General features: G+C 36.0%; 1 protein-coding gene across 4 annotated transcripts in view; it reads right to left on the bottom strand.

Annotated features, from left to right (window-relative positions):
- YTHDC2 (YTH N6-methyladenosine RNA binding protein C2) overlaps positions 1-26268 on the bottom strand; it is a 77178-nt gene that overhangs the window by 5659 nt on the left and 45251 nt on the right. For 3 of the 4 annotated variants that reach the window (XM_077911244.1, XM_077911242.1, XM_077911243.1), the window contains exons 20-26: positions 25871-26143; positions 22853-22979; positions 21139-21344; positions 20597-20792; positions 15057-15166; positions 11438-11730; positions 3415-3592 (exon numbers count right to left, since the gene is read on the bottom strand). In XM_077911244.1, coding sequence (XP_077767370.1) covers positions 3415-3592; positions 11438-11730; positions 15057-15166; positions 20597-20792; positions 21139-21344; positions 22853-22979; positions 25871-26143 — 1383 coding nt within the window. Of the gene's footprint in view, positions 1-3414; positions 3593-11437; positions 11784-15056; positions 15167-20596; positions 20793-21138; positions 21345-22852; positions 22980-25870; positions 26144-26268 lie in introns of those variants that run through there. The other variant, XM_077911245.1, reaches the window with a different exon arrangement.

Here is a 26268-nt window from a genome sequence, read left to right as displayed (position 1 = left end):
AATCTACATAAAAAGCTAATAGAATTAATAAATGAAATAAGATCATAAAGTCAATTGTATTTCTATATGTTAGCAATGAACGACTGGAAAGTAAAATTTTAAAGAACAGAAGCAAAAATATAAAATACTTAGGGATCAACTTAAAAAAATGTGTAACACCTGAACTTTGAAATTTACAAGACACTGTTGTGAAAAATTAAAGAATATCAAAAGAAATGCAGATATATGCCATGCTTATGAATTAGAAAACTAAAAACAGTTGTCGGTTTTTTTCAAACTGACCTACAGATTCAGTGCAATTCTACTCAATACCAAAAGAATGCTTCTGAGAAATTGACAAGCATTTTCTAAAGTTTATCTGAAAGAACACTAGAACACCTCGAATACCAAAACAACTTTAAAAAAGAAGAAACAGGGGATCCCTGGGTGGCTCAGCAGTTTAGCACCTGCCTTCGGCCCAGGCTGTGGTCCTGGAGTCCTGGGATCGACTTCCGCATCAGGCTCCCCACAAGGAGCCTGTTTCTCCCTCTGCCTGTGTCTCTGCCTGTCTCTCTGTGTCTCTCATGAATAAATAAATAAAATCTTAAAAATAAATAAATAATAAGAAACAGAGCCGGAAGAAAAAAATTAACTGGCGTCAAGACTTAGTATAAAGCTACTATAATCAACTCACTGCAACAGAGACAAAACAGACAGGTATACAGACCAATCAATGCAACAGAACAGAATCCAATAAATAGATCACATTATTTAAGGTGAATTGATTTTTGACAAAGGTGCCAAAATAATTCAATGGAAAAGGTAACCTTTTTTTTATATAGCTAGATATAAGAGCTCTCACTATAACAATTCTAGAAGAAAACATAGGAGAAAATGTTTGTAATGTTGAGTTAAAGATTTCTCTTTTTTAAATATTTAGTTATTTATTTGAAAGAGAGCGAGTACATATGCGTGTGTTGGTGGGGAGAAGGGCAGAGGGAAAGAAACTTCAAGCTGATCCCCTCTGAGAGTGGAGCCCCATAGGGGTCTTGATCTCAAGACCATGAGATCATGACCTGAGCTGAAAGCAAGCATCAGATGCTCAACTGACTAAGCCACCCAGGCACTCCAGAGTTAAACAAAGACTTTTTAGGACACAAAAAATATGAACCATAATAGAAAAATAGGTGAAACTAAAATAGAAGAAAACAGACATGAAGAATGGACTTCATCAAAATTAAAAACACTGTTCTTCAAAGACATTGTTAAGAAAATGAATTCGCAGGCACAGACTGTTAGAAAAAGTTGCAAAGTACATATAATTAAGATTTGTAACTAGAATATATTTTTATTTTTATTTTTTGTTTTTTAAAGATTTTATTCATTTATTCATGAAAGATACACAGAGAGAGAGAGGCAGAGACATAGGCAGAGGGAGGAGGGCAGGCCGGGTTGGCTCAGCGGTTTACCCCGCCTTCAGTCCAGGGCGTGATCCTGGAGACCCAGGATAGAGTCCCATGTTGGGCTCCTTGTGTGGAGCCTGCTTCTCCCTCTGCCTGTATCTCTGCCTCTCTCTCTCTCTCTCTCTCTCTCTCTCTTTCTCTGTGTCTCTCATGAATAAATAAATAAAATCTTTAAAAAAAAAAAAAATAGGAGGAGGAAAAGCAGGCTCCATGCGGAGAGCCCAACATGGGACTCAATCTTGGGACTCTAGGATCATGCCCTGAGCCAAAGGCAGATGCTCAATCACTGAGCCACCCAAGCGTCCCTGTTTTTTAAAAATTTTATTTATTTATTTGAAAGAGAGAAAGCGAGAAAGAGTGCGCACAAGCAGGGGGTAGGGACAAAGGGAGAGAGAGAGAAGCAGACTCCCCACTGAGCAGGGAGCTTGACATGGGACTTGATCCCAGGAGTCCAGGATCATGACCTGAGCTGAAGGCAGATGCTTAACTGACAGAGCCACTCAGGTGCCCTCTAGAATATATTTTTTAAAATCTTACTATTAAATAAAAAAGATAACCAAAAAAAGTTGAACAAAAATTTGAACAGACACTTCTCACCAAAGAAAATTCAGGATGAGCAAATAAGCACATGAAAAAATGTTCAACATCATTAGTCACTGGAGAAATGCAAATTAAAATTAAAATGGGATATCACTATATACCCACTAGAATGGCTAACATTAAGGAAATTAATAATGTCAAGTATTTTCAAGAATACGGAGCAAATGAGATTCTCCTAGATGACTGAAGGGAATGGAAAAGAGTACAACCATCTTGCAAAATAGCAGGATAGTTTCTTGTCAAGTTATACATACGCTTAACCATACAACCCACGATAAAACTCATCAGTTTAAACTGTACAATTCAGTGAATTTTAATAAATGTATATAATTATGTTACCGTATCACAGCCATGTTCAGGACATTCCCACCACCCTGATTGTGATGACCACCGAACTGCTCTCTGTCCCTAGATTTTTGCTGTTTTTGCAATTTGCTATAAATGGAATCATGTGTATGTAGTTTTTTTGTGACTGGCTCATTTCACTTTTGAAATTCATCCAAATTATTCAGTGTATTATTAATTCATTATTTTTTATTGCTGAATAGTATGGCTAATACCAAAGAATGTTTGGTTGATGGACATCTTGATTATTTCCACTTTTTGGCTATTATTAATAAGACTGCTATAATATTCCAGGACAAGTCATTGTGCATATATATGGTTTCTATTTTGGGACATAGAAAATTGTAGTTTAAACTGGTGAATTTTATTGTGTATATACCTAAATAAAGATATTTAAAAATAAAACGCCCTAAAACCAAAGAATGCAAATCCACAAAAAACATTTATTTCCCTCTTATTTAATAAGAGTGTTTCAGCAGACATTTTCCCCAGAACACAACATATAGCTAAATAATCCTACTCGAAAACTTACTCAGTACCAACAACACAGGAAAAAAAAAAAGTAAATGTACCCTAAACATTTGAACTCATTCATATTACAAATTTTTTAAGAGATACATAATTCTCAATTCCCTACATTTCTTATCTTCCTAACCCCACCCTATCTTGTACTTTTTAATATAGTTACAAACCAAAACTAATTTGAGATCATCTTGTTATTTAACAAAAAATGATTCTAACAATATAAAAAGGAAATGGCAGACAGCTGAGTTACGTGCCATCAGTAAATGATCTTTTAGTTTTAAAACATCCCAAAATGGTGATAACTAGAAATCTTTGGCAAGCAGGAAGAACTAAAGCATTTATGCAAGATGTCTCAAGTTTTGCCAGATTCAATTTACATCTAGAACAAAGACCACAATTAGTAGTAAGCCAAAGTAGAATTGTTTTGTCATTTTGCTTCAATACGTAACGTGAAACGTGCTAGCAATCTGTTCCTTGCTACATCAATTTGTGGATACTCTACCTTTCCTGAGGATGGAGGAGAAGGACTAGCACAAGGACTTGGGTAGCTACTGCTGTCTGTAGATTTCACAGAAGATTGATCTGATCGGTCATCAGTGCTTCGTTTAGGATGTAAAATCCCTCTATCTTTGTACTTCTGAGGTGGGTGCAGTGCTGGAGATGGAGATTTCATCAACACTCTTGAGTGGGAAGAAAAAAACAGGATCAATGACACACAAGTTCACACTACAAAGCAGATGCTGTTTCAAACCAAAGTTCCAGTGGCGTTATGATATATGAAGTAGTATTTAAAAAGGGAATTTTCAGGATGCCTGGGTGGCTCAGCAGTTGAGCATCTGCCTTTGGCTCAGGGCGTGATCCTGGTCTCAGGATCGAGTCCCACATCTGGCTCCCTACGAGGAGCCTGCTTCTCCCTCTGCTTATGTCTCTGCCTCTCTCTCTCTCTGTTGTCTCTCATGAAGAAATAAATAAAAAAATTTTTTAAATAAAATAAATTAAAAAATAAAAAGGGAATTTTGTTCTTCTCTCACATTTAGAAGTTAAAAAACATCTAAGATATTAGGGTTCACTTATACAAATAATAGGTAAAAATATAATTTTAACAATCTATAGAAATCTTTAAGTTAATGTTAACAAATACTCAAAGTATTATTTCCTTTACAAAATTCCTAACCTCCTATAAGATGCTATAGAAAGAAGTCTTTAATAGTATATAATTATTTAAATACAGCTATGCTAATGGCCCTTAATAGAATATCACCCACTCCACTTCTCTCCCACATTCATAGAATATCTTAAAGCCAAGTAAAATATATTTTTAAAGTATACTAAAAAGTTATAGTATGATAAAGTATTAAAATACTGTTGGACTAGAGTCAGGAGAGAAGATTTCTAGGACAGTACTAAATTCACAACTAACTAAGGTATGTGATCCTGGGCAAGTCTCTTATCTGAGCTTTAATTTATGTGTTAAATAAAAGGATTATACTAGATAAACCGTATGGTTCTTCTATTCTAAAATTCTATGAATAAGTGCAGCAAAGCTGGCAGTCAGGAATTTTACAATTTTCCTAAAAGTATAGGTCTTTGTGGAACAACCAGACATTAAAAAAAAAAAAAAAGGGGGGGGATCCCTGGGTGGCGCAGCGGTTTGGCGCCTGCCTTTGGCCCAGGGCGCGATCCTGGAGACCCGGGATCGAATCCCACATCGGGCTCCCTGCATGGAGCCTGCTTCTCCCTCTGCCTATGTCTCTGCCTCTCTCTCTCTCTCTCTCTGTGTGACTATCATGAATAAATAAATAAAATCTTTAAAAAAAAAAAAAAGACATTTGAATACTTCCTACTTCCTGAAGTCATGCAATACACAAAGTTCACAGCACCACCTATAAAATACACTTGCCAAAATAGTGGCTCTAATCAAACCCCAAGAGCTATCTACCAGAGTTTACATAAAATACATGTAGTATGGCAACAAATAAGGCCAAGAAGAAACAGACAAACTCAGAATGTGGTATACCTCACAACACCACCAACGTATTTTCTTCAAAAAAATCAACAGAAAGACTCCTAACTCTGGGAAACGAACTAGGGGTGGTGGAAAGGGAGGAGGGCGGGAGGTGGGGGTGAATGGGTGATGGGCACAGAGGGGGGCACTTGACGGGATGAGAACTGGGTGTTATTCTGTATGTTGGGAAATTGAACACCAATAAAAAATAAATTTATTATTAAAAAAAAAAAATTCAACAGAGAGGGCGCCTGGGTGACCCAGTCGGTTAAGTGTCTGCCTTGGGCTCAGGTGACGATCCCAAGGTCTTAGGATCAAATCTGTGTTGGACTCCCTGCTTGGCGGGGAGTCTGCTTGTCCCTTTCCCTCTGCTCCTCCCCCAGCCCACTCATGTTCTCTCTCTCGCTCTCTCAAATAAAATTTAAAAAGTTAACAGAGGAACCGTTCTAGATCACAAGACTCAAGAAACATGACACCCTGATACAATGCATGAGATCTCCCTGGAAGTTAATTCAAATAAATGTATAGTATGAGAACTGGGGAAATGATGATTTTACTGGGACTGATAATTGGATTTTGATTATATAGAAAACTTCCTCTATTTTTTTTAAGTAGGCTCCATGCACACAGTATGGAGCCCAACATGGGGCTTGAACTCACAACCCTGAGATCAAGACCTGAACCAAGATCAAGAGTTAGATGCTTAACTGACTGAGCCATCCGGGCACCCCAAAATTACTCTATTTTTAAGACATGCATATTTAAACATGGAAGGGTAAAATGACATGATGTGTGGGATATATTTTGAAATATATAAATCAAAAAAGAAAGCCAAAAGTGAACAAAAGAAAATTTGGTTAGATACTGCAAACAGGTGAAAATCTTGGTAACTGCTAAATGTGGAATATGGAGTTCATTATAGCTTATCGTTTAGTTTGCTGTGTTTAACAATATTTATAATAAATAAGTTTAAAACAAAAAAGGATGTGTTCAATAATTCATACATGTCCATAGACTCTTGCAATTATAATTATTCTTCCTTCAAAATAAGTTCAAACAGCTTATCTCCATGAGTCACTTCTCTTTCAGTAACTATCTTAGATCCAGGATTTTTCCTTTCACAAATGAAATAAAATACCAAAAGCCTAAAGATATTAACAAAAGACTATATAATGAACGCACATCTGAGTCATTAACAACCTCCTAAGAATGTAAAAAAACAACCTTTCAAGGGTTTTTTTCTCAAATTCAAACCACAATCCTATTGTTCTTACCTTGGCACCTTGGTGACCTGAAAATTAGGCAACAGAACTTAATGAGGGTAAAATCTTATTACAATGAAAATGTATTTTCCAGTCTACCTTTTGGTTTTCAAATTGATCTTTAAGTCTGAGCTCCATTCTAGCTTCCCTCTCTCATATTTGGCTTCCCTGGAAAATTTCATTCAGGTAGAAACAAAGCATTCTGTGAACCTCTCCACCTGAATTTTCATTTAAGTAGTTCTGACATGGAATTCATTTATCTCATTTCTCTTACAGAAGAGATGCACTTGTCCTCTGCCATCAAATTATTATTTAGAAAATGAAGGCAAAAAACACATTGGTTTGATTTTAGGATGGAACATGGGCAATTTCTATTATTTAAATAGTTTCTAAAACCATTTAAAATACTTTCAAAAAATGCTTTTATTAAAAGCAGTTATGAAATCTATATCTTACCACCGTAGAGTGAAACATTAACTATAAATACTTTCTCTCCAAGAAGTAATCTCACAAAAACTGTTAATTTCTCCCTTCAAAAATAAATCCTAAGAGTCCTCATTCTATTCCCCACAAAATCCATCAACTCCAGGCCTTAACTAATACTACCAAAAGTCTGAAGGTAGATGAGATTCCAGATCTCACTGATCAACAGGTAAGAGAATGAAGATTGGGGGATCCCTGGGTGGCTCAGTGGTTTAGCGCCTGCCTTCAGCCCAGAGTGTGATCCTAGAGTCCCGGGATTGAGTCCCATATCGGGCTCCCTGCATGGAGCCTGCCTCTCCCTCTGCCTGTGTCTCTGCCTCTGTGTGTGTGTCTCTCCTGAATAAATAAAAATATTAAAAAAAAAAAAAAAAAAAGAATGAAGAATGTCAGGCTACAACTTGTAAGGAAATGAAACTGCTTGGTCTTGGTATATCATAGGGGAAAATGGAATTTATAAGCCAATATCTGAATTATATTACATTTAAGAATTTTAATTTTATTAATTTTATTAAATTTCTAACTTTTACTAAATGAGCATGTACTACTTTAAGAAAAAAGGAAACTATTTTTTCTAAAACTGTGTGTGTGTGTCTTCAAAGGCAAGGGAAACAAAGGCAAAAATTAACTATTGGGACTTCGTCAAGATAGAGTTTCTTTTTTTGTTTTAGTTTTGTTGACTGTTTCCTTTCCACAAAGGAAACAAACAACAAAACTAAAAGGCAACCTACAGAATAGGGAAGATAGGGATCCCTGGGTGGCGCAGCAGTTTAGCGCCTGCCTTTGGCCCAGGGCGCGATCCTGGAGACCCGGGATCGAATCCCACATCAGGCTCCCCGTGCATGGAGCCTGCTTCTCCCTCTGCCTATGTCTCTGCCTCTCTCTCTCTCTCTCTCTCTGTGTTACTATCATAAATAAATAAAAATTAAAAAAAAAAAAGAATAGGGAAGATATCTGCAAAGGACTAGTATCCAAAGTCTATAAAGAACTTATCAAACTCAAAACTCCCCACAAAAACAATAATCCAGTCAAGAAATGGGCAGAAGACATGAACAGACATTTCTCCAAAGAAGACATACAAAAAGCACCAGACACATGGAAAAATGCTCCACATCACTTGGCATCAGGGAAATACAAATCAAAACCACAATGAGATACCACCTTGCAGCTGTTGGAATGGCTAAAATTAACAACTCAGGAAACAACAGATGTTGGCAAGGATGTGGAGAAAGAGGAACCCTCCTACAGTGTTGATGGGAATGCAAACTGGTGCAGAAACTCTAGAAAACAGTATGGAGGTTTCTCAAAAAGTTAAAAACAGAGCTACTCTACGACTCAGCAACTGCACTACTAGGTATATCCAAAGTATACAAACAGTGATTTGAATGGGCACCTGCACCCCAATGTCCACAGCAGCCGTGCTCACAGTAGTCAAACTATGGGAAGAGCCCAGATGTCCATCGGCAGATAAATGGATAAAGAAGAGGTGGTGTATATATACAATAGAGTATTACTTGGTCATCAGAAAAAGAAATCTTACAATTTGCAATGACTTGGATAGAACTAGAGGGTATAATGCTAAGCAAAATAAGTCAGAGATCATATGATCTCACTCATATGTGGAATTTAAGAAACAAAACAGACAAACATAGGAAAAGGAAAGGAAAAATAACATAAGATGAAATAGAGAGGGAGACAAACCATAAGAGACTCCTCACTATAGGAAACAAACTGAAAGTTGCTGGAGGGTAGGGGAGTGGAGGGATTGGGTAACTAGGTGATGAGCATTACGGGGAGCACTTAATGTAATGAGCACTGGGTGTTATATGCAACTGATGAAGCACTAATTCTACCTCTGAAACTAATAATACACCATATGTCAAATAAAATATTAAAATTTTTAATTAATGAATTTAAATAAAAATAAATTTAAAATTTTTAAATTAGAAAAAAGTGTTCATGTACGTGAATATATGCACACACACACATATACATTTGCATTTATAAACACAGACACATACACACAACACACAGTCTCTATGAACCTAACAGATTTTTATAGATGGGCCTATGAATAATATTATCACATAACAATTTCTATGGAAATCTATTCTCACATTCTAAACCATTGTTCAAGTAAGCTTTTAAAACAATCTTTTCAAAAAGTGGGTAGAGTCTAAAAAGGAAATGTGCCTTTTACTTTTCTATTGTCCAGTAGGGCCTATCTACATCAGAGAGAAACATTCAGGAACACACACAGTTTCCCTGGCAAATGACTGAATTTTTCCTCAACTGTTGAAGAACCTGGAAACCAGTATGTACTACTCCCCTTTCACTGAAATCTGACCTGATGAAGACTTATGCTTCATTCAATTATGCAAATCTGACCAAAAGAAGATACTAACAGCCCTATCAGATACTTAAAAAACAGTAAACATCACATATCTTTTATGTTTTCACTGTTTCTATTTTCAGTGGGGTTTTTTTAAGATTTTGTTTATTTATTCAGGAGAGACACAGAGAGAGAAAGAGGCAGAGACACCGACAGAGAGAGAAGCAGGTTCCATGCAGAGAGCCCTATATGGGACTCGATCCTGGAACCCCAGGATCATGCCCTGGGCTGAAGGCAGGTGCCAAACCGCTGAGCCACCTAGGTGTCCCTATTTTCAATGTTTTTAACAATGAAATACTCTTACCACACAGACTTTCTACCAATATTGCCAAAACTAGCATCACAGACAAGAATATTGCCTTTGTGATGAATTCTAGCAGGGTAAAATGTTTTAACTGATATAAAGAAACTTTGAGGGATCCCTGGGTGGCGCAGCGGTTTAGCGCCTGCCTTTGGCCCAGGGCGCGATCCTGGAGACCCAGGATCAAATCCCACGTCAGGCTCCCGGTGCATGGAGCCTGCTTCTCCCTCTGCCTGTGTCTCTGCCTCTCTCTCTCTCTCACTGTGTGCCTATCATAAATAAATAAAAAAAAAAAAAAAAAAAGAAACTTTGATTCTAACATGTTTTGACACAACGTATTTCTGAATCATGACCAGTGATTCATTACAACTATTATATAATCAAAATATACTTTTAGATAAATAATTCAATTTAAGAGCTCTATTATTGTTAATAATCATACAATAAATAAAAATATCACATTTAATTGCTAAATGCTGGAAAGAAAAGAATTTGGCTAAAGTGTAACAGATTTTGTCACTACAGTAAATTTATTTATTATATGCCTTCCTCAGAAGATAAACTCTCTGAAGGAAGAGATCTTGTCTGGTACACTACTGTATCTCTTACATCAAGCACACACGTTTAATGCATCACTCAATAAATGCATGAATAACTGATCTTTTGTAAGAATACTGTCAGCAATATTTTGACACCTAGGTAAGACTTGTGAGGAGGTTGTTCTTTTAAATGGCCACAGCCCGTACTTCTTGCTGTAGGATATCTGGGAAAGATATTACCTGACATATATCAACAAAAATACATAATTTTAAACTATTGGTAATTTTTTTAACAGACCCTAAACTTGTGAACTCTTGAAATTACACATTTTTACTTTTCCTTGATAAAAGAATTTCCTAAACGACAAATACCCACCATTTGCTTCAACGTGGATGGAACTGGAGGGTATTATGCTGAGTGAAGTAAGTCAATCGGAGAAGGACAAACAGTGTATGTTCTCATTCATTTGGGGAATATAAATAATAGTGAAAGGGAATATAAGGGAAGGGAGAAGAAATGTGCCGGAAATATCAGAAAGGGAGACAGAACATAAAGACTCCTAACTCTGGGAAACGAACTAGGGGTGGTGGAAGGGAAGGAGGGCGGGGGGTGGGGGTGAGTGGGTGACGGGCACTGAGGGGGACATTGACGGGATGAGTGTTATTCTGTATGTTGGTAAATTGAACACCAATAAAAAATTAATTTATTAAAAAAAAAATTCCTAATTAAATGACTCCTAAGATACGAGTAGCTTAAAATCTTTCATATTATCTTAATATTTATAAGAATATGTTTTAAAAGTATAAAACGTGAGGTTGCTGGGTGGTGCAGTCAGTTAAGTTTAAGTGTTCAATTCCTGGTTTTGGCTCAGCTTGTGATCTCAGGGACATCAGATCAAGCCCCGAGTATGGCTCTGCACTCAGTGCAGTCTGCTTAAGATCCTCTCTTCCTCTGCCCCTGCTCAAATAAATAAATAAACCCATTTAAAAAAAAAAAAAAAAAAGGGGATCCCTGGGTGGCGCAGCGGTTTGGCGCCTGCCTTTGGCCCAGGGCGCGATCCTGGAGACCCGGGATCGAATCCCACGTCGGGCTCCTGGTGCATGGAGCCTGCTTCTCCCTCTGCCTGTGTCTCTGCCTCTCTCTCTCTGTGACTATCATAAATAAATAAAAATTAAAAAAAAAAAAAAAAAAAAAAACAAGTAAAAAGTTCTTCCCATTTTTACCGTAACCTTTTTGTGTATTTTTTTTTAAGATTTTATTTTTTCATGAGAGACACAAAGAGAGAGAGAGAGAGAGGCAGAGAAACAGGTCTCTCTAGAGAAGCAGGATCCATTCAGGGAGCCTGACATAGGACTCGATTCCGGGTCTCCAGGATCACGCCCTGGGCTGAAGGCGGTGCTAAACCGCTGAACCACCTGGGCTGCCCTATTTGTGTAGTTTTAAAGTAATTTTTAAATAATATAAAAGCACATGATTCTATGATAAATAACTCATTTTTCTAGAGAAAATATCTCCCATTTTGATAAAATGTCACCAAATGTTTACCTTTCTGCAGTAGCAGACTCATCAGAAAATTCAGTATCTGCTGAAGTTTTCCTACTGTTATTTGACCTCCAAGAAGATGCCAGGGGAAGTTCTTCTGAAGACATAGGCCTTGGCCTCTGACCTATTCCAGATGGCTGTTGTAAACCTGCAGACTGTTCTTCAGTGCTCAGAACAGCTATAATGGCTCTTATGGTAGCTTCATCAACTTGAGACCAAGGTTTAGACGGAGCTCTCATTCGGCGTAAAAATAAGCTGTGCCACTTCTGTCTGAGTTGCAGCAATAAACTGGCTGCCTGTAATACAACAGTTTCTTCAGTTCAAGTAGATCCAAAAATGTATACCCTCCCTGCAAAACATCCATTTATTAGTGAAGGTCTGCAACTATTTCCAAAGGATACTTTGCCACTTGTCAGGAAGTAACGTATTCCATTCTTTTTGTTGCACAAATGAGATAAAGTTTTTTATTTATCTAATTTAAGGCACTAGACACAAAATCACATGAAATAGTTCAACTGAAGAGATAGCAAATAATGTGTGGTAGAGTGTGAGTAAAACTGGAAAGGTAGCAGCAGAGTAAATAAAGAAAAATACATTTAGTTCCATTTATAGTTTTAGTGCCTGTAGAACATCCAAATGTTCTACAGTCCAGAGAAAGACCCAAGCTAGATATATAGACAGACTCGGGAGTCATCAGTGCATAAATGGTTACTAAATCTACACGTGTCAGTAAGGTCCCCAGAGATGGTGCAGAGACATGAAAACAGCAGAGGAAAGCCCAGAGTACTGGAGAGTATCTAACATTTAAGGCACAAATATATACAGAAGAGTCCGTGAAAGAACCTAAAAAGAAATGACTTTTTGAGGAAGAAGAATCAAAAAGATTAATGTCACAGTAACTTGTGACAAAGTTGGGACAGGAGTGAGGAATAAGTGGGGAAGGGCAGAATGACACAAGGAAGAGTAGGGACAACAGCTCCTAACATGAGGGGAAGGATGAACTCAAAGACAGCAGGCTGGCCTTGACCACGTGGGAGACATGCTGACCTTGGCCAGGGCAGTTTCAGTGAAGGGAAGGGCTGATGCAAATGGAAGTGGGATTCCAGTAGGCTGAAGTGATGAGTGACCATAAAAAATTTGTAAAAACATAAGCCTAGCCAGTTGTCAACTACTGACAGCTTAACTGACCACCCTCCCCCCTACCCAGCAAAAGAAAAAGGATATAGAATGATCTTTTAAAAATACAGCTGGAGCTTTTACCAGAATCTATCTTTTGTAATTATGTATCATAGTTAAGGCACAAAAGTCTGAAAGAAAGCAAGGATTCATTAACTCTCTGAATTTGTTAAATACTAACAGTTGACCACTACAAGTGGTTCAATGACCTAAGAGTCACATCGCATCAACTTTTTCCCTGTTGTAGTTTCTAAAATTGTTGACTTTTAGCTATCTGACAGATTCAAAGCAAAATAATCATGCCATTATTTAGTCCTGGAGTTCAAGACTAAATGTTGATGTGAAAAATTATTGTAGTAAACTTTTAAAATAACAAAGAAACTTTGGGATGCCTGGGTGGCTCAGCAGTTGAGCACCTGCCTTCAGCCCAGGGCATACAGGATCAAGTCCCACACTGGGCTCCCTACATGGAACCTGCTTCTCCCTCTGCCTGTGTCTCTGCCTCTCTCTCTCTGTGTCTCTCATCAATAAATAAATAAAATCTTAAAAAAAAAACAACAACAACAAAGAAACCTTAAGCTCTATTTTAGCCAAATGAAATGATGAAATGGAATCTGAAATTATAATAGAACACTTTCCTTGTCTTCAAACTATTTGGTGTAACAGAATATTGATATACAGCTTGGTGGATTTCACCACTTAATGCACATTCTTCTCCTTTCCTTCCCCCAATAATATGCATACCAGAAAATGTGCGTTTCTCTAAGGAATTATTTTGTTTGCTACCATTTAACGAATCTAAAAATTTTGAGTAAATGTACCTCAGTCTAATCGGATTTTTTATAACTACACTTAAAACCCTTAATTCCTGGGGATCCCTCGGTGGCTCAGCGGTTTGGCGCCTGCCTTTGGCCCAGAGCATGATCCTGGAGTCCCGAGATCGAGTCTCGCATCAGGCTCCTTGCATGGAGCCTGCTTCTCCCTCTGCTTGTGTCTCTGCCTCTCTCTCTCTCTCTCTCTATGTCTATCATGAATAAATAAAACCTTTAAATAAATAAAGTATTAATACTTAAAAAAAAACCTTAATTCCTGAGGCACCTGAGTGGCTCAGTCAGTTAGGTGTCTGACTCTTGATTTTGGCTGAGATTGTGATCTCAGGGTCATGAGATAGAGCCCCGCATCAGGCTCTGACCTCAGCGGGGTGTCTGCTTGAGATTCTCTCCCTTCCCCTTTGTCTTTCCCCTGCTAATGTGCATTCTTTTCCTTCCTTAATCTTAAAAAAAAAAAAAAAAAAGTTAATTCCTATTTCTGTGTATTCACAGGTGTGACTGCTATCAGGAAGTAAAAATTTATTACTCTGGGTATTCACTAGCCAAATACACAGAGTTCTTGTTTAGCAAGCATACACTGCTCCTCATCTCTTTCCTCCAGCTCTTGCAGGGTCCTGGCATCCCTAAAATACTTTGAAAATACACCTTGATCCATCGATTAAATCATAATCTAAGTGAATGTGTTGATATTTCATGGATCAGATCCACATAAATGGGAATATAGCATATATCTGGCTATTCTTAGTTATCTAATACCTTATTTTTTTCATTAATTGTATAACAACATCAATTTTGTAACTTGAAACAAACTGATTTTGAATCATTAAATGTATCAAGCATCTGCATTAACTGATTTGATGGCATAGTTAAATAATAATGTTCTTTCATTACTACTCCAACAGGAGAAAACTATGTAGATAGATTAAGGTAACAATATAGATTTGAATATCTTGAAATAAATAAAGAGAGAGAGAGAGAGAGAGATGGAATGAAGGGAAGGCTTTGTCAAGAACGTCTTTAATTTGGGGACACTTGTGGCTCAGTGGTTTAGCATCTGCCTTTAGCCCAGGGCGTGATCCTGGAGTCCAGGGACTGAGTCCCACATTGGGCTCCCTGCATGGAGCCTGCTTCTCCCTCTGCCTATGTCTCTGCCTCTGTGTGTGTGTGTGTGTGTGTGTGTGTGTGTGTGTCATGAATAAATAAATAAAACCTTAAAAAAAAAAAAAAAGAACGTCTTTAATTTGAAAAAAGACATTCAATTTTCCCAATTTGGAGATACACAAAAAGAGAAAACAGAATGAACTCATATCTTTCTCTTACAGAGTTATATGAAATATAGGGAGTTCTTGTATACCAACCAACACTCAGTATTTTCTTATATATATAGAAATACTCAAATATTGCTGTGCTTAAATATGAGCCACCCTGAGGCTTTTCAAATCCTTTATTTAAATAAACCCCAGTATGTCAGAATGCACAGGGGCCCTGTGAAAACTGAAACTTTATTCTCTAATACTAAGAGCTCAATAGTAAAGGCATCATTTTCATCATACTGATATGTTAAATCATACTCACTGAATAAAAGAAACTTACCACACTACTGAAAAGCAACTTACCTCAGGGTCTAGTTTGAAATTGAGCCACTCATCAAGTTTCAAAGCTGCCAAATTAGCAGTAGTTCTATCTTCCATTTCACTATCACTACTGTCATTAGGAATACCATCCACTGTTCAAACACATATTGAAAGGAAAAATTTCACTTTTACCATCTCATAGCAAAAGAAGTAGACACAGACATTCCATATTTACATAAACCCTCCTGACATGCTAACAGTTTGGGTGGGAGTTCTCCAAATCCGAGAGTTTACAAATTAAGTCTCAATATTTATAAAAAGGGGGAAAAGACATTTTAAAGACTATAATCTCGGGCAGCCCTGGTGGCGCAGTGGTTTGGCGCCACCTGCAGTCCAGGGTGTGATCCTGGAGACCCAGGATCGAGTCCCATGTTGGGCTCCCTGCGTGGAGCCTGCTTCTCCCTCTGCCTGTGTCTCTGCCTCTCTCCCTCTGTCTCTCATGAATAAATAAATAAAATCTTTAAAAAAATAAAAAATAATAATAAAGACTATAACCTCTAATCAAAATGCAACAAAATGAGCAGCCTGGGTGGCTCAGCAGTTTAATGCTGCCTTCAGCCCAGGAGCCTGCTTCTCCCTCTGCCTGTGTCTCTGCCTCTCTCTCTCTCTGTGTATCTCATGAATAAATAAAAATTTAAAATCTAAAAAACCAAAAAACAAAATTTAAAAAAAGTACTTAAATATCAAAACACAATATTTAAATAATAACTGGATGAAGAAAACTAAGAATAAAGAAGGGAATGAAAATACTATAAATCAAGAAATACTCATGTAAATTCACAGGTTTCAATTTAAAAGAAGAAAAGGAGATGTGGTGCCTAGGTGGCTCACTTGGTTAAGTGGCCAACTCTTGATCTCATCTCAGGTCTTGATCTTGGAGTCATGAGTTTGGGCCCCATGGTGGATGCAGAGATTCTTTAAATAAACATTTTTTTAAAAAGATAAAGATGCCAAATATAATATGCTTATCATGTAGCTTCCTAAAAGGAAATAAAGATAATTTAATAAATGGAGGGGAAAGGTGAGAAATACAATAACTGAAATGAAATATAGGGACGCCCAGGTGGCTCAGGAGTTGAGCGTCTGCCTTCGGCCCAGGACATGATCCCGGAGTCCTGGGATCGAGTCCCATGCTGGACTCCCTGCATGGAGCCTGCTTCTCTCTCTGACTGTGTCTCTGCCCTGCCTCTGTGTGTGTGTGTCTCTCTCATGAATAAATAAAATCTTTAAAAAAAATGAAATGAAATATAAACTAAAGAGAATCAACATCAGATTAGATGATGTAGAACAGATCAGTGATCTGGAAGAGGGTAGTAGAAATCACTTAAGATAAACAGCAAAAAGAAAAAACTTTTAAAAATTAGAATAGATTAAAGGGATCTCTAAGATAATATCAAGTATACTAATATTTGTATTAGATGGGTCTCAGAAGAAGAGAAAGTAGGGAAGGGCAGAAGCTTTATGTGAAGAAACTAGAGCCAAAAACTTCCCTAACCTGGGAAAAGAAATATACATTCAGGTCCAATAAGCACAAAGAGCTCCAAACAAGATAAACCCAAAGAGGTCCACCGAACACATAATTAAAAGGTCAAAAAGTAAAGATAAGGAGAAAGGAAAACTGTAAAAGCAGCAAGAGAAAAACAATTAGTTACATACAATGGAAACTCTTTAAGGCTATCAGCTGATTTTTCAGCAGAAACTTTGCAGACCAGAGGAAACGGGCATGATATATATTCAAAGTGCTGAAAGAAAAAAGTTACAACCAAGCATATTCTACCCTGCAAGATTATCATTCAGAATTGAAGCATAGACAAAGCTTCCCAAATAAAACCTAAAGGAGTTCATGACCACTAGTCTGGCCTTACAAGAAATGTTAAAGGGATTTCTTTAATCAGAAAAGTAAAGGCCATAATTAAAAGAGAATTATGAAAGAAAAAAATATCACTGGTGAAAATAAACATATAGTGAAGGTAGTAGATCAATGACTTATAAAGCTGGTATGAAAATTAAAGCCAAGATTACTAAAATAATCTTTACCTAATTACTTAAGGGATATATAAAATAAGAAGATAAAAATATGATGCCAAAAACATAAAATGTGGGGTGAGGGAATAAAAATATCACTTTTAGAATGTGTCCAAACTTATGCAAATACCAACTTAAAATAGACTGCTGTATACACAGGTTGTTATATATAAATCCCAAGGTAACCACAATCAAAAAATCTATAAAAATCTATGCACCCAACATATAAAGCATCTAAACATATAAATCAAAAATAATAATAATAATAATAATAATAATAATAATAATAAAAATAAAAAAATAAACATATAAATCAAAAGGCAGACATAAGGGAGAAATTAACAGTCACACAATAACAGTAAAGAAACACAGCACCCACTTATAGCAATGGATAGATCATCCAGGCAGAAAATCAGTAAGGGCTTAACACATTAGGCCAAAAACAAACAAACAAACAAACAAACAAACAAAACATTAGGCCAGATATACTTAACAGATATATACAGAATATTCCATCCAAACACACCAAAATACACAATCTTTTCAAGTCCACATGAAATATTCTCCAGGATATACCATGTATTAAGCCACAAAACAAGTTTCAATATTTTAAGAAGACTGAAATTGTATCAAGCTCCTTTCTAACCACAATAGTATGAAACTAGAAATCAATTATAAGATAAACTGAAAAAAAGAAAAAAAAAAGATAAACTGAAAAAACACAAACACATAAAGCCTAAACAACAGGCTACTAAACAAACAATGGGCTAATGAAGAAATCGAAGAAGAAATCGAAAAATACCTGGAGACAAATAAAAATGGAAACTCAACACTCTGAAATCTATGGGATGCAGCAGAAGTTGTTCCAAGAGGGAAGTTTATGTGATATAGGCCTACCTCAAGAAGGAACAAAAATTTCTAACAATCTAATTTTATAACTAAAGGAACTAGAAAGAGAACAAAGCCCCCAGTTAGTAGAAGGAAATAACAAAGATCAAAGCAAAAATAAATAAGGGAATAAAACACAACAGAAAAGATCAATGAAACTAAGAGCCGGTTCTTTCAAAAGATAAACAAAATGATTAACCTTTACACAAACTTATCAAGAAAAAGAGAGAAGGCCCAAACAAATAAAATCAGAAATGAAAGTGAAGTTACAACCAACACCACAGAAATACAAAAGGATTGTAAGACAGTACTACAAAAAAAATTATACACCAAAACATTGGACAACCTGGAAGAAATGGATAAATTCCTAGAAGCATAGAATCTTCCAAGATGGGATCAGGTAGAAATAGAAAATGTGAACAGACCAATTACTAGTAATGAAATTGAATCAGTAATCAAGAAACTCCCAACCAACAAAAGTCTAGGCTTCACAAGTGAATTCTACCAAACATTTAAGAAGAGTTAATACCTATCCTTCTCAAACTATTTCAAAAAAACTGAGAGGAAGGAATGATTCCTAACTCATTCAACAATGCCAATATTACCCTGATTATCAAAACCAGACAAAGATGACACACAAAAAAGAAAATTACAGGTGAATATCCCTGATGAACACAGATGCAAAATTCCTCAATAAAATATTAGCAAACTGAATTCAACAACACATTAAAAGGATTATACACCACCATCAAGAGGGATTTATTCTAGGGATGCAAGGATGTTTCAACATCTGCAAATCAATGTAATTTACCACATTAACAAAATGAAAGATAAATATTATAACCATCTCAAGAAATGCAGAAAAAACATTTCACAAAATTTAACTTCCATTTATGATAAAAACTCTCAACAAAGTGAGAACATACCTCAACATAATAAAGGTCATATATGATAAACCCACAGCTAACATCACACTCAGCAGTCAAAAGCTGAAAGCCTTTCCAGTAAGATCAAGAACAAGACAAGGATGCCCACTCTCACACTTTTATTCAATATAGTCTTAGAAGTCCTAGACACAGCAATCAGACAAAGAAAAAAAAAAAGGCATCCAAATTAAGGAAGAATTAAAACTGTCACTATTTGCAGATGACATAGAAAACCCTTAAGATTCAGATAGTAATTACACTTATCATAGTGAGCATTTCATAACATACATAAATGTTGCACCACTATCTTCTAAACCTGAAGCTAACATAATATTGCATATCAACTATAGCTGTTTAATTTTTAAAAATCATTCAGAAAACTACCACAACCAAAATCCTGAAAGTTAATGACCCCTCCCTTTCATTTAACCACCCATTCAATCCAGCAGTTACTAGTAACTCCAAAATAATTTTGAATCTACTTCTCTTCCTATCAGCTGACACCATTGTAGTTCTGAATCATCCTTATCTATCATTAAGACCACTCACTGCAAAAGCCTCCAACCTGCCTCCTTCCTTCCATTCTTACATCTTCAACAATCCATTCTCACAGCTAGAATGATCTTTTTGAATATAAATTACATCATGTCACTCCCTTACTTAAAATCCTTCAATGTCTTCCCTTGCATTTACCATGGCTTACAAGTTCATGCCTTTCTTTCAACATTATCTTATCCCCACTCTCCCCTTGATCATTATGCTCCCAATCCCATAACCTTTGTCAGTTCCTAGAACATTTCCTAGTGGAGGATCATGGCCTTTTGCCATCTTCTCCTATTTCTATATCTTCACACGACTAGGAGCTTCTCATACTTTAGGAACTCATACTCAAATCACATCACCTCAGAGAAATTAGTTCCAACGTCTCTTTCTAAAGTAGGTCACCACTAAGGCAATCCTCTTTAATTCCTTCATAGTACAATGAAGATTATTTACCTTTTTGCTGTTTACCCCAACTACAATGTAAACTCCTAAGACAGAAACACCTTGTCTATACTGTTTTCTATTACATCATCAATGCCTAACACAACAGCTGACATAGAGGAGTTGACCTATATGTTTGCTGAATCACTGAATAGCAAAAAATTGAAAATAAGCAAGATGGTTAAGTGTAAAGGAACATTTTAAATGCATTATGCCACTGTTAAGTGATAGAATATTCTGCAGCCCTTAATATAAAGTATTTTTGAAAATGTATATTCCATCCAATGAAAATAGCAAAATGCAAAATAAATTAAAATACATAAAACTTTTAAAATATTACATAATATTCTCAAAATAGTATTAAAAAATGTTTGCATAAGGGGAATGGGATCATGGGTTACTATTATTTCCCTTAAACAATTACCTTTATGTTAATTAATTAATTTAACATTTAATTTCAAGTGGGAGAGAAAAGTGAACTTCCTCTCAGTAAGATTAATCAAAAATACACAAATCAATAACAAGTTACCTTAGAAATCAATTTTTAAAACTGAGGTACACTTTAGTATTTTCTAATCAGTCTTAATATATCAAAACAGAATTACTACTGCATAAATTTTTTGAATTTCAATTTTCATTTGATCTAGTAAAAACATATTTCATTTCAAACAGATTTTTATTTCCTTATAATACAATTACCTCGAAATGATGAAGGTTCTTGAAGAGCATTACTTGCCAACCTAGCTGGTCCACAGAATACCAATATAGTAACAGGTGTCACTGCTGAACAACATCTAATATTAGCTATTCTATGGGCTCTGGTCATTTCATCATAAATAAGCCAATCTGTAGGCAGTGCCTGAATTGCTGCAGCCTGACCATTGGCTGGAGGAATCTATTAAAAATATAAATCAAAAAATTGTTAACTCTATTTATCAACCACCTAGTTTACTGGTAATACTTTTAAACTGTAAGAAGTCCCCCAATGCAACAGATAGTGAATATTAGTAGTCACACAAAAATTAAAGCAAGTCACTGCTCATGCAGCTGGAACACAAGTCTTACATTACCTCTTCCAATTCTAAGATTTCATCAAAATTTTGTTCCAATGTTGAATTATACATATATAACCAATTAATTTCTTAAAGCAGATTGGTATTTCGAGCATTTTTTGTTGATTTTCAACTATGTAAATTAGATTAGTTTCACCTCAAGGCCTAAAAGCATTAAAAATGTTTTACCTTTTTATACTGAGGCTGACTGAGAACCGAAGTGGGATGAAACCGAACTTTTTTCTCCTTTGGCCCTGTCAACACTACATTCTCTCTGTCCACATGGACTAAATTAGGATACATGCCTGCCACCAATGCAGCTTTAACAACAGCCCAATTCTCAGAATTTGTGTTAACATCTCGAATGTCACCACCACCTCGAGCTCTAACAAAACCTTAGAGGAGGGGAAAAAAAAAAACAAAAAACTTTTTCTATTGTGCAAAATATATTTTGAAGTGCATGCATTTTTTACAAAGCTGTATAACCCAGATAAGTTTAATGATATTCAAATTCCATAATAATTAATAAAGTCTCCTCTAGAAAAAATAAGTGGGAAATATCAGAAAGGGAGACAGAACATGAAAGACTCCTAACTCTGGGAAACGAACTAGGGGTGGTGGAGGGGGAGGTGGGCAGGGGGTGGGGTGACTGGGTGGTGGGCACTGAGGTGGGCACTTGACGGGATGAGCACTGGGTGTTATTCTGTATGTTGACAAACTGAACACCGATAAAAATAAATTTATTTTAAAAAAATAAAATAAAGTCTCCTCTATAAAGTTTATAATACAGAATCAATGTTCTAAGAAGGTTTAGGTTTGCTCAGGCTAAAGTAAATAGGAGATTTATTGGGGACTTAAGGACTCTTAAATATATATATATTCTTGCTATAAAGTTCTTTATAAGCTGCTATCAGAATGTACTACAAGGGACAGCCCAGGTGGCTCAGAGGTTTAGCGCTGCCTTCGGCCCAGGGCATGATCCTAGAGACCCACGATCAAGTCCCAAGTTGGGCTCCCTACATGGAGCCTGCTTCTCCCTCTGCCTGTGTCTCTGCCTCTCTCTCTCTCTCTGTATCTCTCATAAATAAATAAAATATTTTTTAAAAAAAGAAAAAAAGAAATGTACTATAATTTTAAAAAAAAAGAAATGTATTGAAATCAGAGCTGAAAAGCTAAACCTTTCTTCTTACTGGTATTAATAACATTTTGGTTATGACAGACATGAATTCTGGAGTAAAGACAAGTAAAAAATTCTTGCTTGAATTTCCAAAGTCCTTGGGATTTCCCAATATTTGAGACAACTCTAAATCCCTTTGGTTTGCTCTTTATATTATTACTTTGTCACGTTAGCTTATCCATCCATGCATCCAGGCTCTAGTACACTTCTTTGACTATTTTCTCAATGTACTATGCTAATCAAAAGGAAATTTAAAGAAACAACTCTAAAATAACAATACTGGCATTCTCTTTAAAAAAAAAAAAAGGCACCTCAAAGATTACTGGCTGTTTTATGTCCAAAATTATGAAGACCAGCATTTTTATCAATCTACTTAAATATTTAAATCTATTTCACAGAGTTAATTATTTATTAATAGTGATAATACAGAACTACAATATCCAAATTGATTTTTGCCAACAAATATACTATAAATTGCTCTCTACGGTATCAAAAGGTATTCGTATATTTCTCAGCTTCAGCTTCTACAATATCATTTTTTTAACCAACAAACAAAAGCTGAGATTACATAGTAGTCTACAAAGAAGTTCTCATATACAAGATTTACAACAATGTGAAAATGTCATAAAAATAATATACAATGGCATCAGTTAACACTAAAAATACTATGAGATATAGGTAAGGTACTTTCAGTGGTCTAAGTAAGTTCTTTAGGGAAAACTTTACCTGATGCTCTAAGTTGACCAAGCAACTGAGTTCTCATGCCAATGATTATTTCCATGGTGGCTTGTGAAAGAAAATTCTTTTCACAAAAGGCTCGCTCCCACCCATCACTTCGTGCTTTCTGCCATGCCTACAAAAATATAATTATATAACAAGATACATTTACTAAACACCTTAGTTAGGCAGCAAAATAACTGAAAACCACTACATTAGCTACTCAAGGTCAATTCTCTAATTATTTGATAAAATCTAGAACTTCATTAAAAAAAAAAAAACTCAAAAAATACAGAGAACAAATTGGTAGTTGCCAGAGGCAGGGGAAGAGAGGGAGGTGAGATGAGTGAGGAGGGTCAAAAGATAATACAAATTTCCAGGTATAAAATAAGTTAAGTCCTGGGGAGATAACTTGCAGCATGGTGACCATAATTATTAATACTGTATTGTATATTTGAAAGTTGTTAGAGCACCTGGGTGGTCAGTTAAACATCTGACTTTTAGTTTCAGCTCAGATCACAATCTCAGGGTTGTAAGATCAAACCCTGTGTCAGTTTCCACATTCATTGCAGAGTCTGCTCTCTCTCTCAAAAAAATGAAACAAAAACAAAAACAAAGACTCTCCCTCTCAAAAAAATGAAAAAACAAAAAACAGAAAAAACCTCTGCCTCTCTCTCTGCCTCTTCCCTAGCACAAACACACTCTCTGTCAAATATATAAAATGTTTTTTTTTAATTTGCTAAGAGTGTAGATTTTTTTAATTTTATTTATTCATTTTAGAGAGAAAGATAGCACAAAGAGGGGAGGGTAAAGGGAGAAGGTGAGAGAAGCTCAAGCAGACTCTGAGTGCAGAGCCCAACTCGGGGCTCAGTCTCACAAGCCTAAGACCCCAACCTGAGCAGAAACCAGGGGTTGGATGCTCAACTGACTGAGCCACCTAGGCACCCCAAGAGTAGATTTTTGGGGGGGTAAACTTTTTCTTTTAATTATGATATCACTAACATTTAACATTATATTCATTTCAGGTATACAAAACAGTGATTCAATATATATATTATGAAATGATCATCACAATAAATCTAGTTAACATACCACAAAGTAAATCTTAAGAGTTCTTAGCATAACAGAAAAAAATCTGTAACTATGGGCAGTGATGGATGTTAATTAGACTCACTGTGCAGATCATTTCCCAGTATATACAATTATAGTATCTTCATGTTTTATACCTGAAATTAATGTTATATGTCAATAACAGCTCAATTTTTAAGTATAAATTTAAAAATTAAATATAAAAAAATAAAACCTAAGACTTTATGATTAAACAAAATTTATCATTGATTTATACTCAAATGCTATGAAAGCCACTGAATTTCTAAAATTCCATTAAAAACTAAGTATCCATTAACCTAAATGACCAGCTATGTAAAAATATCTACCTTTTCAGATGTTTGCTAATTTTCTTCCACTGAAGTGTCGGAGGTTTTTAACTAAGCCATCATAACACCATTTATATGTAAGAACTCTGCCACTCCAGTCCTCTGAAAATCACCTCTATATCAACCCTCTTAATTTATCTAAGAATGGGAAATGGGATTTCTAGAAACCATCTATATGAAGTATAAGAAAGGTCCCCTTTGAAAATGACTTTTCTTGCTTTGGAATATAACCAAAAGACCAAGGCAGTAATTTATCCTCTCTGCTTTTGAAGGAGCTAGGGAAAAAGCTAAGAATACATAGGAATCCTACTCCAAATTTCCCTCTATTATCCACTCAACTAATCTACTATAACATATGGTAGCTAACAGACTCAATAGCGCTGCATTATCTATTGTTCAACAATGCTTACAAAACAGCTTGTCATTATTTATTTCAAACTCTATACATTGGAAAAATCCTGTAAACCTGGAAGAGTACTTTCTGCAAAAACAACATGAAATTTTTAAAAAATGTATAGTCACAGCCTACATTCAAGAGAATTTAAGGATAAATAACATGCCTACCTTTTCAAGAAATAACATCATCTTGTCCACATATCTGAAATTCTAAATTATGTATCATTTCTTTTCCTCAGAAACCCACTTTCTTTATCTTTTCTTTCCCATGTATCATATTCCTCAATTTCTCACTACTGTTATCTTAAAAAGTTTTAAGTAGGGCAGCCCCAGTGGCATAGCGGTTTAGTGCTGCCTGCAACCCAGGGTGTGATCCTGGAGACCCGGGATCGAGTCCCATGTCAGGCTCCCTACGTGGAGCCTGCTTCTCCCTCTGCCTGTGTCTCTGCTTCTCTCTCTCTCTCTGTGTCACTCATGAATAAATAAAGAAAATCTTTAAAAAAAAAAGTTTTAAGCAGTATTTGGAGTTTACTTTATAAAATTTAGTTCATAGGCACAGTGTCTTAAGCACACAAGAAAAAGATATTCTCTAAAAAGAATCAATAGATACTAAATTCAAGATGATTTTCTTCCAAGGTTTGTTCTACACTTTGAATGATATACACTGCTTCTTAACTAAAATTTTAGAACGTTCCCTGCCCAAGATATGATTAAAAAATAAGGAACTTGGGTATTAGAAAATGAATACAAGTAAGTAAACATAAATATATGCATACACATATTCCTACATGGAGAAAACAGAAAATGAAAGAATAAAAAGTAGAGACAAACAGTGATAATTCCAACATATTAACAATAGGAAGGTATTTTTCTGAGCTATTAATAAAATGTGACTTTATAATTAAACAAAACTAATGAATCATAGCTCTTTTTTTTTTTTTTAAGATTCTATTTATTCATAAGAGACACAGAGAGGCAGAGACGCAGGCAGAGGAAGAAGCAGGCTCCATGCAGGGAGCCCGATGCGGGATTCAATCCCAGGATTCCAGGCCGAATACCAGGCCGATACCCTGGGCCGAAGGCAGGTGCTAAACCACTGAGCCACCCAGGGATCTCTATCATATCTCTTTTTTTTAATTTGTTACTTTTGCCCCAGAGACATGTTCAGAAATAAAATGATAGTAATAAACAGTACCTGGAATGCTCTGAGAAGTGCCATGTGGTCACTGAAAGTTCCTGCAGTGAAGCGTTTCCTACACAGCATAGCTGCCCGTTTTTGAGAGGCCTGGGTTGGCAGGACAAAAGGATCTCGATAGGCTAACGTGCAGGCAATTGTGAGGATGGGGTCCAGACACTTTAAAACAACAGCGCACAGGACCATTTTACCAAGATGTGGTTCTACGGGCAAGTCAGCCAAATGATACCCCAGCTCAGTGAGATCTTCCCATGCATCCATTGCATCTATTGTCTAAATAAAAGAACACAAAACAGAATTTGACATTACCAAAAACTATGTTTAATCAAATCACATACCTAAAAAACATTAAGAAATAAAAATGTAAATTTTCTTTTGTCACACCTTATAAAAAACAT

Source organism: Canis aureus, chromosome 10 (assembly GCF_053574225.1).
Source record: "Canis aureus isolate CA01 chromosome 10, VMU_Caureus_v.1.0, whole genome shotgun sequence".
NCBI lineage: Eukaryota > Metazoa > Chordata > Mammalia > Carnivora > Canidae > Canis > Canis aureus.
Note: the sequence above shows the minus strand (reverse complement) of the source record. Positions and strands in the feature narration are given on the sequence as shown.